The 18,611-nt window shown below is 42.9% G+C and overlaps 3 protein-coding genes across 5 annotated transcripts in view; 1 reads left to right on the top strand and 2 right to left on the bottom strand.

The window, feature by feature from the left end:
- Positions 1-6,430, top strand: part of fkbp10b (FKBP prolyl isomerase 10b) — a 7,193-nt gene extending 763 nt beyond the window's left edge. The window contains exons 2-10 of one of the 2 annotated variants that reach the window (XM_070990618.1): positions 1-86; positions 1,983-2,172; positions 2,391-2,536; positions 3,222-3,411; positions 3,497-3,642; positions 3,863-4,052; positions 4,143-4,285; positions 4,789-4,952; positions 6,128-6,430. The exon at positions 1-86 is cut by the window's left edge and continues 60 nt beyond it. In XM_070990618.1, the coding sequence (XP_070846719.1) occupies positions 1-86; positions 1,983-2,172; positions 2,391-2,536; positions 3,222-3,411; positions 3,497-3,642; positions 3,863-4,052; positions 4,143-4,285; positions 4,789-4,952; positions 6,128-6,322 (1,450 nt within the window). In that variant the 3' untranslated portion in view covers positions 6,323-6,430. Of the gene's footprint in view, positions 87-1,982; positions 2,173-2,346; positions 2,537-3,221; positions 3,412-3,496; positions 3,643-3,862; positions 4,053-4,142; positions 4,286-4,788; positions 4,953-6,127 lie in introns of those variants that run through there. The other variant, XM_070990619.1, reaches the window with a different exon arrangement.
- LOC139349666 (7-methylguanosine phosphate-specific 5'-nucleotidase-like) lies at positions 6,391-12,310 on the bottom strand. 2 transcript variants are annotated; one of them, XM_070990621.1, is made up of 10 exons: positions 12,131-12,310; positions 11,410-11,484; positions 11,140-11,238; positions 10,614-10,683; positions 10,439-10,485; positions 10,179-10,264; positions 9,836-9,925; positions 9,006-9,168; positions 7,941-8,141; positions 6,391-7,846 (listed from the first exon to the last, which is right to left on the bottom strand). In XM_070990621.1, exons 1-10 carry the CDS (start codon positions 12,131-12,133, stop codon positions 7,727-7,729), a joined length of 954 nt encoding a protein of 317 aa, XP_070846722.1. In that variant the 5' UTR covers positions 12,134-12,310; the 3' UTR covers positions 6,391-7,726. The 2 variants fall into 2 exon arrangements, with proteins under 2 accessions (XP_070846722.1, XP_070846721.1); XM_070990620.1 differs by lacking the exon at positions 12,131-12,310 and having other exon boundaries at positions 11,410-11,490.
- A 639-nt stretch (positions 12,311-12,949) lies between these two features.
- klhl11 (kelch-like family member 11) lies at positions 12,950-17,951 on the bottom strand. The gene is made up of 2 exons (XM_070990614.1): positions 17,284-17,951; positions 12,950-16,213 (listed from the first exon to the last, which is right to left on the bottom strand). Exons 1-2 carry the CDS (start codon positions 17,832-17,834, stop codon positions 14,629-14,631), a joined length of 2,136 nt encoding a protein of 711 aa, XP_070846715.1. The 5' UTR covers positions 17,835-17,951; the 3' UTR covers positions 12,950-14,628.
- Between the last annotated feature and the right edge of the window lie 660 nt (positions 17,952-18,611).

The following is an 18,611-nucleotide window of genomic DNA, read 5'->3' as shown; positions in this document are numbered from 1 at the left end:
TGATAAAGGGCTGCAGGGCATGTGTGTGAATGAGCGCAGAACCATCACCGTCCCGCCTCACCTGGCCTACGGAAGCACCGGTGCAGGTAAATCTGCTTCTGCACTAGAGGGAGGTCGGAGCTGTGCAGCAGGTTTAAAGAGCAATGATGATTTGTGAAATGTTCAGAGACAAATTTCAGGCTTACATGGCGCCATACCTTTAAACGAATTTGCATCTATTGAAAATGACAATACATCACACCTGGGTCAGGGCAGAGTTCCAGATAGCTTATTTTTGGCCCTGGACCCCCATCTTCTCTGCTATTTGGCAGACTTTTAATAATAATATTAATAATAGTAATGATAATAATAATAGAAATAAACTTAATTTGTATAGCACCTTTCATACAGGAATTGCAGCTCAAAGTGCTTTACAAGAAATAAATCACATGCACCAAGTGAGTGCTTTACATAGAAAAGACAGACTCTTCATAGCCTGTGCAAGTGTTGAGGTCCATGAGATATAATCATTAAATACCAACAAGACCACACAGTTTTTTACAGCCATGCACAGTTGTGCTTTTCACTAAATGCTATCATTATTATGCTAACATGCTTTTGCTAAGCAGGTATAATGTTTTCCATGTTCACCATCTTAGTTTAGCATGTTAGCATGCTATCGTTTGCTAATTAGCACTGGAACGCAAAGAACAAGACCACTTAGTCTCACAGGTTTTAGGGATGTTTCAAAAAGGTTAATTTCCCCGGATGAAAGTTTAAACTCACCTGGTCTAAAAGTAATAAAACACTCAGAAAACTGTCAAAACTGTGCACATTTTAATATATAAGGTTAAACATTGCCCCCTCCTCCCAAATGTGTATATTTTTAAAGTCATTTAAATGATAATCACATGCTTCAGTGACCAAATTGCATTTTAAATGCAGCTGAAACTTTGTGGCGATGCATCAGGGTTATGGTCCGGGTCCACGTGTCCTGCAAGATTTTGATGTCTCCAACAATGGGAGAAACTCCTGTCAGCTACTTTTACCATAACATGTTCTTATGGACCTTATTTTCCTACGTTCTCATGTGAAAGTGACAAATGGGGACACCAGTTTCTGAAATTGGTCTACTATTGAGTGAGAGGCTGCAGCCGGCAGCCATGAAACAGTCTGCAGTGTAATGCCTCCTGATGTTTGCGTACCATCAATGTTCATCCACTAAAAGTGTTGTATTTGCCACTGCCAGGCTCAGATTGTTAGAAATGTCTGACAACATTATGGGGAGGATAATTTTTTGTTTAAGACTAAGATCCTTTTTGTTTAACCACAAGCTGCCGCTCTCGCCAAACTCACCAGACTCCATTTATAGAAACAGTAATTTTATCGTCATAAAACCCACTTCATTCAAACTCGACAGAAACACAATAAAACTCACCAAAAACCTTCCTGGTTCATCTGTCAGGGTTTCAGTAATCGCTGCTAACGCTGGTTGAGATAAACCCTTAATTCACTGAATCAATAGAGGAGTGAGAGAGAGGGAGATCAGAGCAGCAGGGGGAGGAAAGCAACGTGCAAAGCTGGAAAACATGTACACATGTAACTTAGACATTTTTTTCACAAAAACAAACAAAGCAGTGGAAACCCTGCCGTGCACCACGAACACATTAACCTGTAATTTAAACATGTGTGGCATCTAGTGGAGAGTTTTCAGATCGCAACCAACTGAAGACCCCTCGCCTCAGAAGCTCTTGAGAGCCAGTGTTTGTTTTGTCCATTGTGGGCTGCTGTAGATACATGGTGCTGCTACATGGTGGAGCTCTCAAAGAGCTCATTCCAAAACATCGGTTTTTAATTTCAGGTGATTCTACACGAACGAAAACATAATAATTATTATAATACATTTCTGCCAATAGATGCCCTGAATTCTACACACTGCACCTTTAATGCTGATGTCTTTGCTCTTTACGTGCATCCTAACCTTCATCTGATCATGTTTACAGGCGATGTGGTTCCTCCAGACGCCACCCTGATATTTGACGTCCACCTGCTGGATCTGTGGAACACAGCCGACCTGGTTGTCACTAAAACCATCAGCACTCCCAAAGACTGCAAGCGCTCTGTGATGCGCACTGACTTCGCGCGTTACCATTTCAACGGCACTCTGCTCGACGGCAGCGTCTTCGACTCCAGGTGATTTCTGACTTGGATGACTGTTGGCGTTTTGGGGGAATGGCTTCCTGTTTAAAGTGCTCTATAACAATATACAAAGTGACTAGCAAGACCCCCACAGTCTCATCCCTATCTGACGCTCTGCCACAAAGCCTCATGCGAATACATGTCTTTTGTGTCTGTACTGTCATCCAGGTGTGTTGTGTGTTTGACTTTGCGCTTGTATGAGCCCTACGTAGTTACACCAGGAAGCAGACTCAGGACACCTTAGTGGGCGAGGGCTGGCTGATCAAAGGCATGGATGAGGGCCTGCTGGGCATGTGTGTGGGAGAGATCAGACATATTGTCATCCCACCCTTCAAAGCTTACGGAGAAAAAGGATCAGGCAAGTACAATTGACAGCGGAGGAGAGAGAAAATGATGACTTTGTGTCCTTGCTTCACAGCCTAACCCTCAAAACACCAACGGATTAGAGGGCAGAGGAATTAATAATGTTACAAAGACAAGGAGTCAGCAGACAAATCCCCCAAATCACACCCTATCAATAAAATGATACACATGTCTTCAGAGCACTTAAAGCTCCCCTAGCCTGCCACTACAAGCTGCTATCGCTATACAGCAGTGTTTTCAGGAGTGGGTCCCTGTCTGTTTACATGAGGACGCCTGTGAATGTAAACAATACACAATTCAACATGACATAAGCAGCTTTGCACATGATTAATGATGGAGGAAATGCATTCACCGTGTTTGTTAGGCCTCTGGGATGTACACAGTGAGTTCTGGTGAGAAACTGAGAATGTAAACATAACCTTTGTTTGTTTACAAGAAAACTCCACAAAGCACCTTTAAGGTAGAAAACAGAGTAAACCATTTCAGGATTGCAGGCCAAGGCTAAAGATGAGATAATTCTCTCATCATTTATGTAGAGATAGAACATACATTTACAGTATTGAACTTCCTGTTTTCCCCAAACTAGCAAAATAAAACTCCCCTCTTTATAAAATGCCGTTTTTTGCTGGATGTCGGGAGGTGTGAAGGTTGAAATTCTCCACCTGCCCTCTGCTCACCAGGTACAGAGATTCCCTCCCAGGCGACGCTGGTGTTTGATGTCCTGTTGGTGGACATTCATAACCCGAAGGATAACGTCACCATTGACGAGCAGGTGGTGCCTGAGTCGTGCACACGCAGGACTGTGGCTGGGGATTACATCCGGTACCACTACAATGGCACCTTCCTGAACGGAGTCACCTTTGACACCAGGTGAGTTCAGGTCGAAGGGTTCATACCCATCGCTTCAGTCGAATTCTACTAACTGAAGATAAACTGTTCTCATCTACTCCTACAGCTACCAGAGGAATAGCACGTACAACACCTACATCGGGATGGGGTATGTGATCGCGGGCATGGACCAGGCCCTGCTGGGGGTCTGCAGTGGGGAGAGGAGGAGGGTCACCATCCCTCCACACCTGGCGTATGGAGAGCAAGGAGCAGGTCAGTGACAGTAGCTTTTCCTGCAGCGCCCAGTACGCTGTCGGTTTGAATTATTTAGTCATGACTGTTGCTTGTTTGTTCCATTGTTTTGTCAGATTTTGGGTCGAACCAAATAGATAATTAAAAAAAAAACAGAACGAAAATTTGATGGGATATTAATGTTATTATTAAATATTAGTGCCGTATCTGAATATGAGTCATCATCATGTGGTCCGTCCAGGTAACGTCATCCCCCCGTCAACTGTGCTGGTGTTCGACATTCACGTCATCGACTTCCACAACCCCAACGACACAATTGGCATCCAGATCACCCACAGACCCGAGACGTGCAACGAGACCACCGAGGTGAACGACCTCGTCCACTACCACTACAACTGCACCCTGGTGGACGGCACGCCGCTCTTCTCCTCGTGAGTCCCCCCCCTCAGACGCTGCGTATTTATTTTAGATCAATATAAATGAATTCCCACTGTAATCTGTGGGATCAACCTCGTCCTCAGACACGACTATGAGCACATTCAGGATGCTGTGCTGGGGTCGGACAAGGTGATCGACGGGCTGGACGAGGGCTTGCGAGGCATGTGCGTGGGAGAGAGGAGGGTGGTGACGGTGCCACCTCACCTCGGCCACGGAGAGAAAGGAGGTGAGACCTGAAAGATCACCACACTGAACACAGATAATTCATCTGATTTATGATGTTTATTAGGCTGCGTCTAAAACATCAGAACCAGTTTTTAGGCTTTTGAAGTTAATGTTTGCATGGATGTCAGACTTTCATGAGAAGATTTTCAGACCTAATTGCCTGCACGAAGAAAATATAAATATCAGTGTTTTTTTTTTAGAAGATCAGACTTTTGTAGACAAGTTTATTTTTGTTATTTTGAACCCCGACAGGCCTCTTTAAGTCCTGAGCTATACTTTATTTTGGTCTTTTGATTAAAAAATCAGTGATAATTTAAAACTGAAAACAATAATGCTTAAACATTAACAACTTGTAGCTATGACTTAAAACGTGTAGATTCAACCTATTTACACCTGTTCTAGACAATAAATAATCAAGTAGTCCTGCATATGCAGAGGTGAACTCTTCACAAACACCACAGGGTAAATACTCAAGCAGCGTTTTTGTTGCTTTCCATCCGGCAGCCACTGGTGTGCCGAGCAGCGCCGTGCTGGTCTTTGACATTGAACTGGTGAGACTTGAGAAGGGGGTGCCGCCCGGCTACCTGTTCGTGTGGCTCCAGGAAAGTCCTGCAAACCTGTTCGAAGCCCTGGACACCAACAAGAACAACGAGGTGCCGCTGGAGGAGGTACGTTACTGTGACCACCACCTGCATCGTCTCACATGGCCGACGATTGACCCCTAAACAGTTTTATTTTTCAAGAAGCAGACAGAACAGGGTGGTTTGTAATATCTCTCCTCACATGGTCACCTGACGTCTTTTAGTTTAACGTTTAACTTAAATATTCTGGATCCCACATGTTGACTGCCTAAATTCATGCTTTTTGTTACTTTTGATAAGTAGTGGAGAAAAAATAGCCATACCACCATGGAAAAAATACTCAGTTGCCAGTGAGAGTCATCAATTCAGAATTCATTTTGTAGAAAAATGCGCTTTGAAGTATCAAAAGTAAAAGTAATTGCTATGTCGAAAATGTATTCATTATATACGTTATATTATCGATTAGTGATGTTTTCAAGTCTAAGTAGGACTTTATTGTTGTTTGTTAAGGTTTAGCTAAAATCACAATCTGCGAAGTTACTGTCAACTACACCGCACCCAGAAAGGTAGTGAAGTAAGGATTACAGTATTTCCCTCTAAAATGCAGTGAAATAAAACCGTAGAATTAAAAAAAAAGAGTCAAATCAGCGATCAATCCTTTGATGAAACCCACTAGGATTTGAAAACTTGTATGTTGGCACCATCTGGTGGTTTTATCAAGAACAACACTGTTGGTTGTGTCATTATTCCTCAGAAATACCATATGAGTAAATAATCTCCCCTCAAGGCCCTTTTCGCGGCTGATCCTTGAGCTTTCAATCATATCTCTGGATCTGCAGCAGATTGTTGCTCAGCTGTCATGGAAATTTCTGAGCAATGTAAGGAAGCCAATATTCACAAAAATGTCCTTAAAATGCGCAGGAAGGCACAAAATCAATCTACTGATCAAGATCATGTGATGTGATTGAAAGCTCAAGAAAAGCCACAGAATGAACCTCTTTACATTAATTTGCTGAAATCTGTCAAGTCAAATAAACGTTACGTTTATGTAAAAGTCATGACAGCAGTCTTAGAACGCTTACAACGCTGTCGGATTACCACAAAGACTGCAGCGACACAAGAGTGAACATGCAGAGAAATAATTGTCTTTTACCTTCTAAGATCACTGTGATGATACACGTTCATTAACGCTTCAACAGCGACACAGGTTTTAAAGTGGTGCACCCTGTGAGTGACCCTCTTTTATCTTTGACACGTTTTAGTTCGGGGAGTTCATCAAGCTGCAGGTGGCAGAGGGCAAAGGTCGCATAAAGCCTGGACAGATCGTGGAGCAGGTTATTGCCGACATGTTCAAGAACCAGGATCGAAACAAAGACGGAGTGATCACGGCCGAAGAGCTCAAACTGAAGGTAGAGGAGGACAAGGAAAGGGAAGAGGTGAGGCACGAGGAGCTGTGAAGAGGACAAATCCTTTCATTCTCTCTCAGGGAAAAACCCCAACACCTTAAAAAAAACAAGCAATGAGAGACTTTTCCATCACGGTTTAATGCTTTCTGTACCACATCGAGCAGGAAAAGAGTGCAAATGGTCTTTTTGTGGAGTTTTGTGTTGAATGTTTGTTTTTGATTTTTGTATTTCAGAAAACCAAACAAGCACCTTTTTTTGTCCCTGAAAGTCACATTAAAATGTTTTTAAGAAAGCAGTTGTTTCATTTTTTTCCTTAGAAATCGACATCTGGCATGTGTTGCTGCACCAGAAATTAATTTATACAATAACTCATATGGGCAGCTTTTACACTAAAAAGTTGCTCTAAAAGCCTAAAACACTGGGGTCAAATTAGTAACAGAGTAAAAGTATTACAGTTACTTTGAACAGCAGGTAATTAACTTAATGCAGGAATGTCTGAAAATCTCAACACATGCTACACCTGCATGTGTGCTAAGACTGAAAAACGTGAATCACGGCCATCTAATGAGACCCTTAGCGTCATTGTAAGACATTAGTAACATGCAGAGGTGATGTAAAATCTGATTAAAGGGATAGTTCACATTTTTTAGAGTCACATATGACATCCAAGACATGTTTTTTTTAACAGTACATCATCGTTTTCCTGTAAGAAAATATCAATGTGTGATGAATAAACTAAACTTAACAAGTTAGCTCACTACAAGTAGGTCCATATTCATCTATTTCAACAGCACCTAGCTTAATGTTAAGTTTTAATTCACAGCATTTCAGTGAAGACAAAAACACTCATCAGAAACACACTCATCACGCTTTTATATTCCCTTCTTAGGACTGCTAACATGAATGTGTTTCTTCACACTGTTAAAAAAAAAAAAAAAAGGTTAAATGAACTCACTTATTAGCAGCTAGAATAGCTTAAAGACTAATAGCATCACTCAGCTTTACTGCACCCTGCAAGTTAACTGACAGTATGGAGTAGAATACATGAAAGATCAAGAAACATTTCTAATACATGAGCTTTATGCAAAAGATCTTAAATGCAGTCCACCCTCATACCGTGAGGTAAAATTTTGTATTAAAAATAGTAAAAATGAGAACTTTTTTTGACCTAAAGAGGACAGAAAATTAGAAATAATCTGTCAGTGTTTACACTGACATTTTCAAGAGGTTGCTGAGCTGCTGCACTTGAAACAAGACGACATAAATTCCTGCCTTCGCTGAGTTTGGTCAAGTTTGTATATTCTATTCTTGTGCTATCGCGACATCCTGGGGACTCCATAAAAAAGAAGAAAGAGTTTTACTCTGTTTAAAGTAAGTGATGATGTGTGATTGTCCAGCATGCATCATGGTGAATGGAGTGAAGTTGTCCTAAAGTGTCCGCTTCTTCCTTGTGTCTTACTTGCTGTCTCTCGATGAGGTAATGTATCTGAGGATGGCGTTGGGAACGTCCATTGTCTCGTCCTTCACCAGAACGATGTCAAAGGAGCTGACGTACGACTCTTTTCTCTCCTCCACCTGAGAGACACCACAGAAACAGCTAAGACCCTCGTTCTGAGGCTCAACGTGCTGATGTGAGGAATCTCAGGAAAACACTGTGCATTGGTCTGACCTGGTCGTTGAGGAAGCCGATGGTGAGGATGTTCTGGTGCTCGGACACCCCGTCAGCCATGGTCAGGTCTCCTAAAGAGTCTCCCAGCAGCAGCACGTTGGGTCGACCCTGCAGCTCTCTGAGGCCAGCTGCCCGGGACAGAGCCCCTTCCCTCTTGTTGAAGGTGTGGATCAGTTTGCCTTTGAAGGCTCGCAGGACCCCCTTATTAACAAGACAACGTTCAGTTAAGGTACTGTGGTGGAAGAAATACTAATACCACACTGTAAAAATACTTCAAATATACGTGCTGCATTAGAAATCTTTGAGTATGTTAGTATTATCAGCAAAATGTACCCAAAGTATATGAAGTAAAAGCATTCACTGTGCAGTAAAAAGGTCCCTGTCAGTGTTTTCTTATATGGATTAATATTTCTGCTGTAAGTAATGTCTATGATGCATTTCAATGCTGTTTATGGTTGAGCTCACTGTTGAGTAGTTTAATCTTCCACAGTGCATGATTTTATATAAGATCATATGTAAATCTATTTACACTTCACTTCTGGTTAGATGCTAAACTGCATTTCATTGTCTCTGTGATGCACTCAGACGATGACAATAAAGTTGAATCTCATCTAATCTAAATGTTGTCCTGTAAGAGCCACAAATCTCTAAAAAGTCAAGGAAAACAGCCTGTTTGCAGCTCAAAATTTGTACCTGAGTATAGTACCTGAGTATAAGTACAGAGTTACATTCCAGCACTGCTGTAACCTCATACAAAGACCGAAGCTGCTGGAGTAAAATCATGTTGGTTCTTGTTTAAAATCCATGGTAATGTTGCACTAAAATTGTATTAAATTCTGCTTTCTGATCACTATTAACAGCCAAGAGGAGTAACATGATACACATGATGGAAAATACTACACCAGTAATACTGCTTGCTTTTATTTTATTAGCTTTGTGCTAGCTTGATGTAATTCCTTTATTCTGTTACTGGTTTTCATAAACAATAAAAACAAATCAACAAACTGATGGAAAGAAATGGTTTTGGTATGAAATCCCTGTAAAGCCAGGTGTGGTCAGACTCACAGTCTGGTCAAAGTCCATGTAGTTGGAGATGATATGGACATTGGGATGAAAGACGTGGTGCTGCTGAATCACCTCCTCCAGGACATCTCCAACACCAGCTGAGAAGATCAACAGAGGGACCTGGTGCTCCTCCAGGCGGTCAAAAAACACTTTGTAGCCGTCCCTGAAGAGATGACACACACAGGAAGCAGCAACTATGTGAGAAAACACCACTTTAATTTACTGCACATCCAGATTTTTACCCATCCTGAGGTGTACATCTCAGAATCCAAGAAAGTTAAGAAGCTGTGAAGAACATCAATAAAGCAGAATGTGATAACTTGCTAATCCCTTTTTGATATAGACTCAGAGAAAACAGTGCAAAGAAAATGTTTTTAATGTTTGACCTCATAAACTTAATTGATTTTTGTAAATATCTGCTTATTCTGGATTTGATGCAGCGACAGGTGTCAAAGAAGTCCCGACAGGAGCAACTAAAGACTGGTAAAGGTGTGGAAAGCTCCAAAAACACCTGTTTGGATCATTCCACAGGTAAACAGGCTCATTGGTAACAGGTGATAGTATCATGATTGGGGATGAAAGGGGCATCCTGGAAAGGCTCAGTTGTTCACATGCAAGGATGGAGCGAGTGTTGTGGATTATTAATCTCATAAAGTTAAAAAATTAAGTGTTTTGCTTTATATGCGGATACAATTGCCTGCCTTGAGTATGATGAAAAACTAACAAAAAATCTACAATGATTTACTACAATTGGAGGTGTTGTGGATAAATGATGTTTTCTATAGAGAAGGAGGGTCTTGGTTAATATGAAATTTTAACACAGTATGTACCTGAGCATAGCCCTGGAGTCCTTGACAGCCTGGGCCAGCATGTCCTTCCTGATCCTCTGCTGAATCAGCAGCTCATGGACTTTAGTCCACCTGCAGAGAGCAGCACAAGACAAATGTAACAGCTGTGTCGGGTCTGGTTGACTTTCTATAGTCCTTTCAGGAACTGGAGCTCTAAACACTGACTGTTTAAAATACTGAAGACATATGCTTGAAATGTCTGAGTCCAACTGCTCCAAACAACACTGACAAAAGTCATCACAAGTGGTTTCTCATTGTCGAAGAACACACTAATCATATAGTATGACAAAAGATTATTATGGACATCAGTCTGTCTGTTTCTTACCACTCCACCATGAAAGGCAGCTTTTCTTCAGCAGTCCTGCTAGGGTCAATCTCTATGGGATAGTAGGTGTTCAACAGCTCCCTCATCTACAGTGGAGCAACAAAACATAGTGAACACATACTTACAGACCACCAGCGAGCGAAGTATCAACATGTACTTGCTGATTTGAGTTTATCTAGTTGTTCATGGCTTGGAAATATCTATAATGTAATCTAGAAATTCTATAAAATATAATGACCTTACAGGTGCAGCATGTTTACCTTTTTAGTGCAATCTTCATTGATCAACAACCGGTTATCCAGGATGTCTGCAAAAAGCAAGGAAGGCATGTTTGTAAGAGTTTCAGAGAAGCACAAGACACGCACGCCAACAGTGCAGGACAAAAGGATAACATATCATTTCACAGAGGCAGTAATCTGTGGTCCATGTGCTTACTGTGTGTGGTGGGCACTCTCTTGCCATTGTGGGCAAATCTGGTCAGTGTCATATCGAAGTCTGAGATTACCTGAGGAGGAACGACAATTTACAACTGAGCAAACACACAATGCTCTTTGGTTGAAGCTGTGGGGGCAGGGTTTACTCTTGGTTTTTCATATTCAATCATAAAGGCTCAAAACTCTCAAAGTTTATTAATCAAAATCACATGAACAAACAAGTGGACAACTGACAGGACAGGTAATCAGTAATCTGCCTTCCTTTGAGTTCTAAGATTCTTGCGATGGAGCAGGAAGAAAATATCATTTCAGTCCCTAACGCTTAAATTTTAAAGGACTGCTCTTGTCTGGACTACCTACCATAGAGTATCGTCTCTGTTCACATACATGTGTATGATTAACTGCTGGCTATAGTATCCCCACCTGCCTCCTTCTATGCAGAGATGCTTGGTGTTGTGGTGTCATTTCCCTCATTAGCTTCAGAATATATTCCCACTCCTCATGAAACATCACTGCAGTCCACTCACCTGCAGGCTGCCTGCACCTGCACGCTGCATGGCATGGATCGTCTCCTCCACTCTGCTGCGCTCCCTCATTAGCACCGAGCACTTGGCCAGCTCTGGGATCTGTGCACAAGAGAGTTTAGTGTTATTATTTAATTTACTGCATATCCAGACACAGTCCCAGGGGAAGGAAGAGAGCAGGGAGGCTTCACATTGGAATATGTTTCAGTTTTCATGTGCATGGACACTTTCAGTTCACAATTATGTTTGCTTAGCTGTGTAACGCTTCCTCACCTCGGTCTTAGTCAGCTGGTGCCAGATTGCCAGGACAGTCCGCACAGGTGTGTAGATCCAGGGGATGTGGTATATCTGCATGCGAAGCCAAGGGGGAAACTCATTTGGGTAATGATTTATTTTACATATCTGCAATTTGATTGTAATTAAAGACTTCCCTGCACATTCCTGGTAATTCGGTACTTTTGGTAAAATAGACAGAGTGTAATTGGTATAGTTAAACTAAATTAATTGAGTCAAACCCTGAGATGGGCCTTTTAGCCAAGTTAGCTGGACATGCAAAAACATGGCATTTCTTCACAGGCAAATGTTTGTTTCCAGCGATATAAACTAAAATAAATCTACATTCACTTGCATTTAAACTGACTTGTTATTTCAAGGAAATTAATATCACTTTTTTCTTTTTCTTTTTACATAAAGCCTTAAATTAGGCCTAATTTACTGGCTTCGAACAACAGTGCTCATACATTTAGCTCTAGTCTATAGTGAAGTAGTGCCTATAGTGCCTAATAAAGCAGCACAGTCGGATTAAATGTCCGTGTTCAGAGGGATTTCACATCATAAAACAAAAACATCATCTGTTTGACTGAAAGCACATTGTACCTCGTTGTTCTACCATCCCAAATCTGAAAATACTTAAACTTTTCATAGCCCGTTAGACTAGCTAGCTGTCGCTGTATACGGCTGCAGTGATTACGTAACATGGGCAGTTACAACTCACCATTTTCAAACGGAGAAATGACGTCAGCGAGGTGTAACCTCCTATTCGGAACAACCGTCAAAAATACATCATGTTAAAAGTCGTGCTGTATTTATCTGAAACGATATAATAATGAATTAAAGTACAGGCGACCGGCGACTAGATTTGTTTTCATTCTCTGCTTGTTGCACCCGCAGTATTGCCCCCCCACCTACGTATGAACAGAAAAGTTCCGACACACTTTAGTTCCTACTTTCCTGAGGTCGTGTCTGCCCTGGTACCAAATCATATCACACAAAAAAACAAATATATGTATTATATTAAAAATTAAATTAATAGTTAATAAAATGACTTGTAATATACACAGAATTAACTTAAAACTGAATTTAAAAAATCACATTCATTAATTAATAAAAGTATATCTTGATTCAACTCCGGCTTCCTCCCACAGACCAAAAACATGCTCATTAGGTTAATTGATGACTCTAAATTGTCCGTAGGTGTGAGTGTGAGTGTGAATGTTTGTTTGTCATTACATGTGGCCCTGCAATCGGCTGGCGACCAGTTCAGGGTGTACCCCGCCTCTCGCCCATTGTAACTGGGATAGGCTCCAGCCCCCCGCAACCCCGAAAGGGATAGGCGGTATAGATAATGGATGGATGGATGGATATCTTGATTCACATTAATTAGCGCTTTAGCTAGCTTAGCATATATCCAGCACATTTACATCACATTGATCATAATGACTGATAAAGAAGCCACAGCGAATCCCAAGATTGACGGACAGGAAGGAAAAGGCAGTTAGACAGATATCTTCAGAGATGACAACAAACTGATTTCATTATTTCTCATTTATTGCAAATGTCTGTACACTTGCAGCTGTTGTGCCTACACAGCATGGCATGGCACAATATGTAACAGCACATGTGGCTGCATGAAATATGCATACATGGCACTAACAAATACTTCAGCTAAAATCAACTCCTCAATGATCAAACTGGGCCAAGAACCTGAGGCTGAAACCCAGCCTCAAATGTGATATTAATAAACTACAGCCAGCCACTAAAATCTGTCTGTGTGCTCTGTGGCATCCTGTGGTTGTGTGCATGTGACATGAGGAAATTCTTGTAAAATCCAAAATGTCCCCATAGAACTGATCAAATGCTTTTCATTCAGCAATTAATCCTGTTCACAGTGTGTGACTGGAAACACGTTAGGCTCACAAAGCCTATTTAGATAATATTTATAAAGAGCTTGGCTCGGGATACCACAGGCATTAGCAATTTCAACAGTAATGGAGAAATACACTGAGCTCAGCAGCTGGTCCACACAACACTGTGTTTTGAGTCAAAGGATTGCAATAAAAAGAAAAAAGCAACACTGTACAATTCAAAGGCCTTTAGAGCAGAAAATACAACGAATTCAGCTGCATCAATGAGGGGCAGTTGGGATTTTATGGCACAATTGGAAACATGTAGCGACCCAAGCACAAAAGCAGATCATCCTCCAGTCCAGGAAACGAGTCCACTAAAGCCAACAAACCACATTTAAATAGAAATAGAGCTTCTTTTGCCAAAAATGACTTCTCCTCATTATTAGGATTTTGACCACTGAAATATTTAAGAAATAAATTACATCCATTTACACACATCTATTGGAATGGCCATGAAAGTATTATGGAATCCATGAAAAGCGGTTTTAGTGCACATATTTTAGTGCAACAATACATGGAGGCGCATGTTTTAATGTGGGGCAAACATATAATCACTTAACACCCTGTTCCCCAATATGTGCTTTGCTCAACACTTAATTCTTGCTACAAAAAGTCTGATAAATGATTGTCTGGTTCAAGTTGGGGCACACACAACATACAATTAACAGTTGGATATTTCAACCCCACAGTGCAAACAAAGTAAAACCAAGGTGGAAACTGGAGGTAGAAGAGAAATTAGATGCAAGTAGTGAGAAGAGTAAAGTTAAAGATCATGCTTCTTTTCTCGGCTGGTTGCTTGCTCATCTGACTTACATCACGATAAATGTAGACATTTCCTTTGCTCGGTTTACATGGACACCAAATTTCACAGAAAACTGTCACTGAGAACGGCCGCAGTATTACTCTAACTTGCACCACAACATATGTTGACATCATTTAGGTTTTAACACAGACCACATATAAAAAGCTAAGCTGTTTAGCAATGAAATTAGCATCTTTTTTCAGGAAACACCTCAGCAATCACAGTATCATTTGCTAGCAGAATAAAAGTAAGGCATAAGCTCATAATGTAAGGCCAAAATGATTATTTAAGACTGATAACCTAATGGGCTGTCTGGCTAATTCCTCTTTTTCAACATCAGTGATTCCAACATTGTAACCTTCAGTCTTTCTTTCCAGCAAAGCAGCCCAATGTAAACCCATGCAGACATTTCACCTCAAAATGCGAAGGCAAAAAATAAGACAGAACTGGTAACAACAAGGCATTTACCAGCAAATTAAGTGCAGGACGTCTCAGCTTTCGATCTCAACATTCGATCTGAGACTGCAGCTGTCTGCGCAGGGTGAGGGTGCGGCGATGGAGCTGCTGCATCTGTTGCATGCGGTCTCGCTGGCGAGCCAGGTTCTGGGGCATGGGGTAGTGCTGGCAGCCATACAGATACTGGTACGGGATGCGAACGTGGCAGGCTGCGGCCCGGCAGCGTGGCTGAGGCAACGGTGGCAGCAGCATCCAGCGCTTCCTCTCGACACAGTAACGGTAGGCCTCCCTGCGGTACTGCTTGTCCATGTTGTTGCTGTTCCTCCACCCGCCAATGATGAATATGTCTTCGCCCATGTAGCAAACAGCAGCACCTTCCATGCTGAGGACCTCTGGAGGAAGGCTGTCGAGGATGTCTTCAGAGATGTTTCTGCTTATTTTCTGCTGAGCAGCCTCCACTGTTACCTTGTAGCTCTTGGCGCAGCAGGAAGCTGTGTGGTAGAAGTTGGTGGATGCAACAGCCATTTGAAATCTACAATAATTATCGATGAGCGGTAAGGAGTCCACTTCCTGCCACTTGTGACTCTCTGTATCATAGCAAGTGGTGCAAGTGCTCAGTCCATCGTCACTGTCCATGTCCACAGGGGTCCTGGCCATCACGTACACGTAGCGGTCCTCAACGCTCACTGTTTTGACATCTCGTAGGATCTTTGGTGCTGGATCCAGATTTTGCCACTCGTCCTGCTCAGGCTCGTAGACAGTGACATCCTTAAAGCCCGGACTGAAGTTGCCATGACCGCCGATGCTGTAGAGGATGTCTCTGACACATGTGAGGCCAAAGGAGTGCTTGCGGGTGCTGAGGCTGCTGACCTGCTCCCAGGTGTTGAGGTTGGGGTTGTAGCGCTCCACTGTCTTGGCGAAGCCTGGCTCCATGGAGCCTGCCACATAGACATGGCTGTCAGTGACTGCGATGGCGTGTCCGTCAAGGTGGTTGTGAATGTGAGGCAGGTTGACCCAACGGTCCTCAGCGACAAAGTAGCCCACACACTCACTCAAATAGTCTCCACCTTCTGAAACACCACCCACTACCATGATCACATCCATGTTCTGGCCAAATCGTGGCTGGAATGCTGCTGTATGGGAGGTGCCGCACTCCAAATCAGCTGACTTGAGGCTCTCGAGGCGAACGGCATGGACCTCAAGGGCGTCAGACACCTGCTGCAAACAAGCTGCACTGTTTGCCACTAAGGGCTCCTTTTTCACCACCCGTGTCAGGTAGGTAGGAGCAATCTGAGGCAGCCTTAAAAGCCTAAACAACTCCTCAAAACGCGTCTCTCGCTCCTCTGAGTTTTGGTGCACCCATTTCACAATGGTCTCGAACAACTCCTGTTCAGAATCCACTGTGATTTCTGAGTCCGACAGCCAGTCGCGCACCAGGTGAAACGGCAGCGTGAAGAATTCCTCGTTGCGGATAACTTTGTGGAAGTTTCTCCTAATGGTCTCAGAGGCTCCCTTGGCCAGCTGGTCCAGGGTGTACATGTGGGCGAGGCTGTGCACCGCGACGCAGTTGGACAAGCTCAACTTCTTCATCAGAAACTCTCCGCAGAAGCTCTTCAGCTGCGCCAACAGGAACCTGCAGGAACATCTTGTAATTACCAGACCATTCATGTAGAAAGAGTTTGGACTGCAGCAGGAATGTGTCACGCACTACAATGATAAAGACTATCAATATCATTGCAAGGGCACTACGCACAAAGTGTCTCGATGTTGCGAGCCATTATATATAAGGAGGTTCAATGGGCAGTTCATAATACGCCTTATTCACATCAGACATTTTGACTTGTCACAGCAGAAAAGGCACAAGTGTTGCTAATGATGTTCACTTCAAGACTCCCACTAAGCCAGACAGTGTGACGATGAGCCAGTATGCACAACAAAAGCACTGTGGAACTGATGCTGCTAAATGGAATTCAGCCATTATTAACTTCTTTATTTACACCTGGGCTGAAATTTAATTTTCAATTATTCTGGCTGATTTGACCTTTGCCCTGGCTCAAGTGGGGTGCAGTTATCATGTGAATAACATGTATTACCAATAATAAATGTGCAACAACACAGGAGAATAAGTCCTGACAAACAGGTCTAATCCAGCAGAAGTTCAAACACCTGTGCAGGTGTGCCATGGGGTGAGAGGCCTTTCACGATGAAGAGACGTAATGCATAACCTTCAAATATGAGCCACTTCTATTCCCAGCAGGATCTCTCTGGTAATAGTATGGCTATATAATGGTTCATATTTAACATTGGCAACTATTTTCATTATCAAAAGTGATCAAAAAATTCACTGGCTCCAGCTCCTCCAAGGGGGAAATTGTGACAGGCATTTCCTGTCATTTCAAGGTTAATTAGATCATAGAGACTACTGGTCAAGACCTGGGCCATCATTTATCCCAACATACAGGCCTTTGTCTGATAATCTGGCTCATATTGCCGCTAAGTGCACTTTGCTGACTGATGTCCTCAAAACACGGAGACTGGCTAGCCATGGAGTGCCACAGGTGTGTGAACTCCAAACAAGTCACACCTGCTGGTAGAAAGAGGAGCCAGACAAGGTGTGGCTCACTTCCCACACAAACCTGCCCAACACTCCCATGGGTAAACATCCGATTCTGATTAAATGTATGGTTTAACAAACAAAATTACCTGTCAGCAAGTTCCAGCACTTCGTGCACATTGGCGGTGGTCACCCTGATCTCTCCCGTGTACATGAACTGTACGACTTTCAGCACTGTTTCCGGGTCTGGTCCCGTTGCGGAGCTCCATTCTTTCAGCTCCACTCGGCCGGACGCGGACTCTGAAAACTGTCCGCCGAGCAGCAGCGCGAAATACTGCGACGCCGCGGATAACACCGAGCGGTGGGCGGATAAGGTCTGGACCCTCTCCTCAGGCACTCCGCCGGAGCTGAAGACCAGCGTCACGTCGCAGAACCGCCCCGCCTTCCGCTGCTCGTTCTGCCGCCGGGAGAGCTCCGAGCAGTAGGCCGAGCAGGAGAACTCCTCGGCCTCCTCCGGTTCCCCGTCACCTGTTCGCGCCCCCGGTGCGACGCTGCTCCGGCTACACTCCTCCGGCCTTTCCGCTGCCGCTGCCATGCCGCAGCGGGATAGACTCGGGGGCAGATGAATGCGTTGAACTATCTTTGGGATGAACTCATACGCATATATGACACACGCAAACAAACATTCAAAAACTAACATGCATGCAGCGTTCACGGTCCCGATCGGAAAACAGGAGCGCTCACTTCCGTCTTTAAGGATATTCCAAATGCTGTCAGTTTTTTGCTGGACTGTCAATGGGAGGCTCTCGAATTCAAGCTAATATTTATGATCGCACAGGACGCATTTGCCTGACACAAATACAGAAGAGTCCGAGATATAAACGTTTTTTTTTTTTATGTCGGTATGACGCATGAATACGTCTACTTTAGATAAATTTAACTTTGTTTGAGGGATACACCACTGCCGCGCATGCGCGTCACAAATATATAACTGCACTTGGGCTGCTGCATCCTTGATGAGGCATCTGCTAAACAAGTGTAATATCATAAAGCATAAATCGGACATTCAGTCCATGAACTCATAGTCATATTTTGTGGCTGTTATTGTGGATGTTATTTTCAATCATGTTTATTGTTTGTAACTCTGTACCCCAGAACCTCAATGACCTGAGGACCGCCCTTCAAGAAGAGTGGGATGCCATACCTCAGCAAGCAATACAATAGCGCTATAATTGATGCTCAAGGGCACAAGTCATTGAGACATTGACATTTTTTGTTGTTGTACACCCACCACTGTTGTTGGCTTTTTTTTTTCTCCAATAAATTGTTTGACATGAGGAAATCACCATTGCATGCTTCTACTTAAATGCCCTACTTTCATAATATAATATCACAGTAGCGTGAACTTTTTACATTTTCCATAAATTTCACCCAGAAGTAAAATATCACTAACTTTTTGTGAGTAGTATATGTGCAA

This window comes from Chaetodon trifascialis, chromosome 21, assembly GCF_039877785.1.
Source record: "Chaetodon trifascialis isolate fChaTrf1 chromosome 21, fChaTrf1.hap1, whole genome shotgun sequence".
Classification (NCBI taxonomy): domain Eukaryota; kingdom Metazoa; phylum Chordata; class Actinopteri; order Chaetodontiformes; family Chaetodontidae; genus Chaetodon; species Chaetodon trifascialis.
This window is presented reverse-complemented; position numbering and strand designations above follow the sequence as displayed.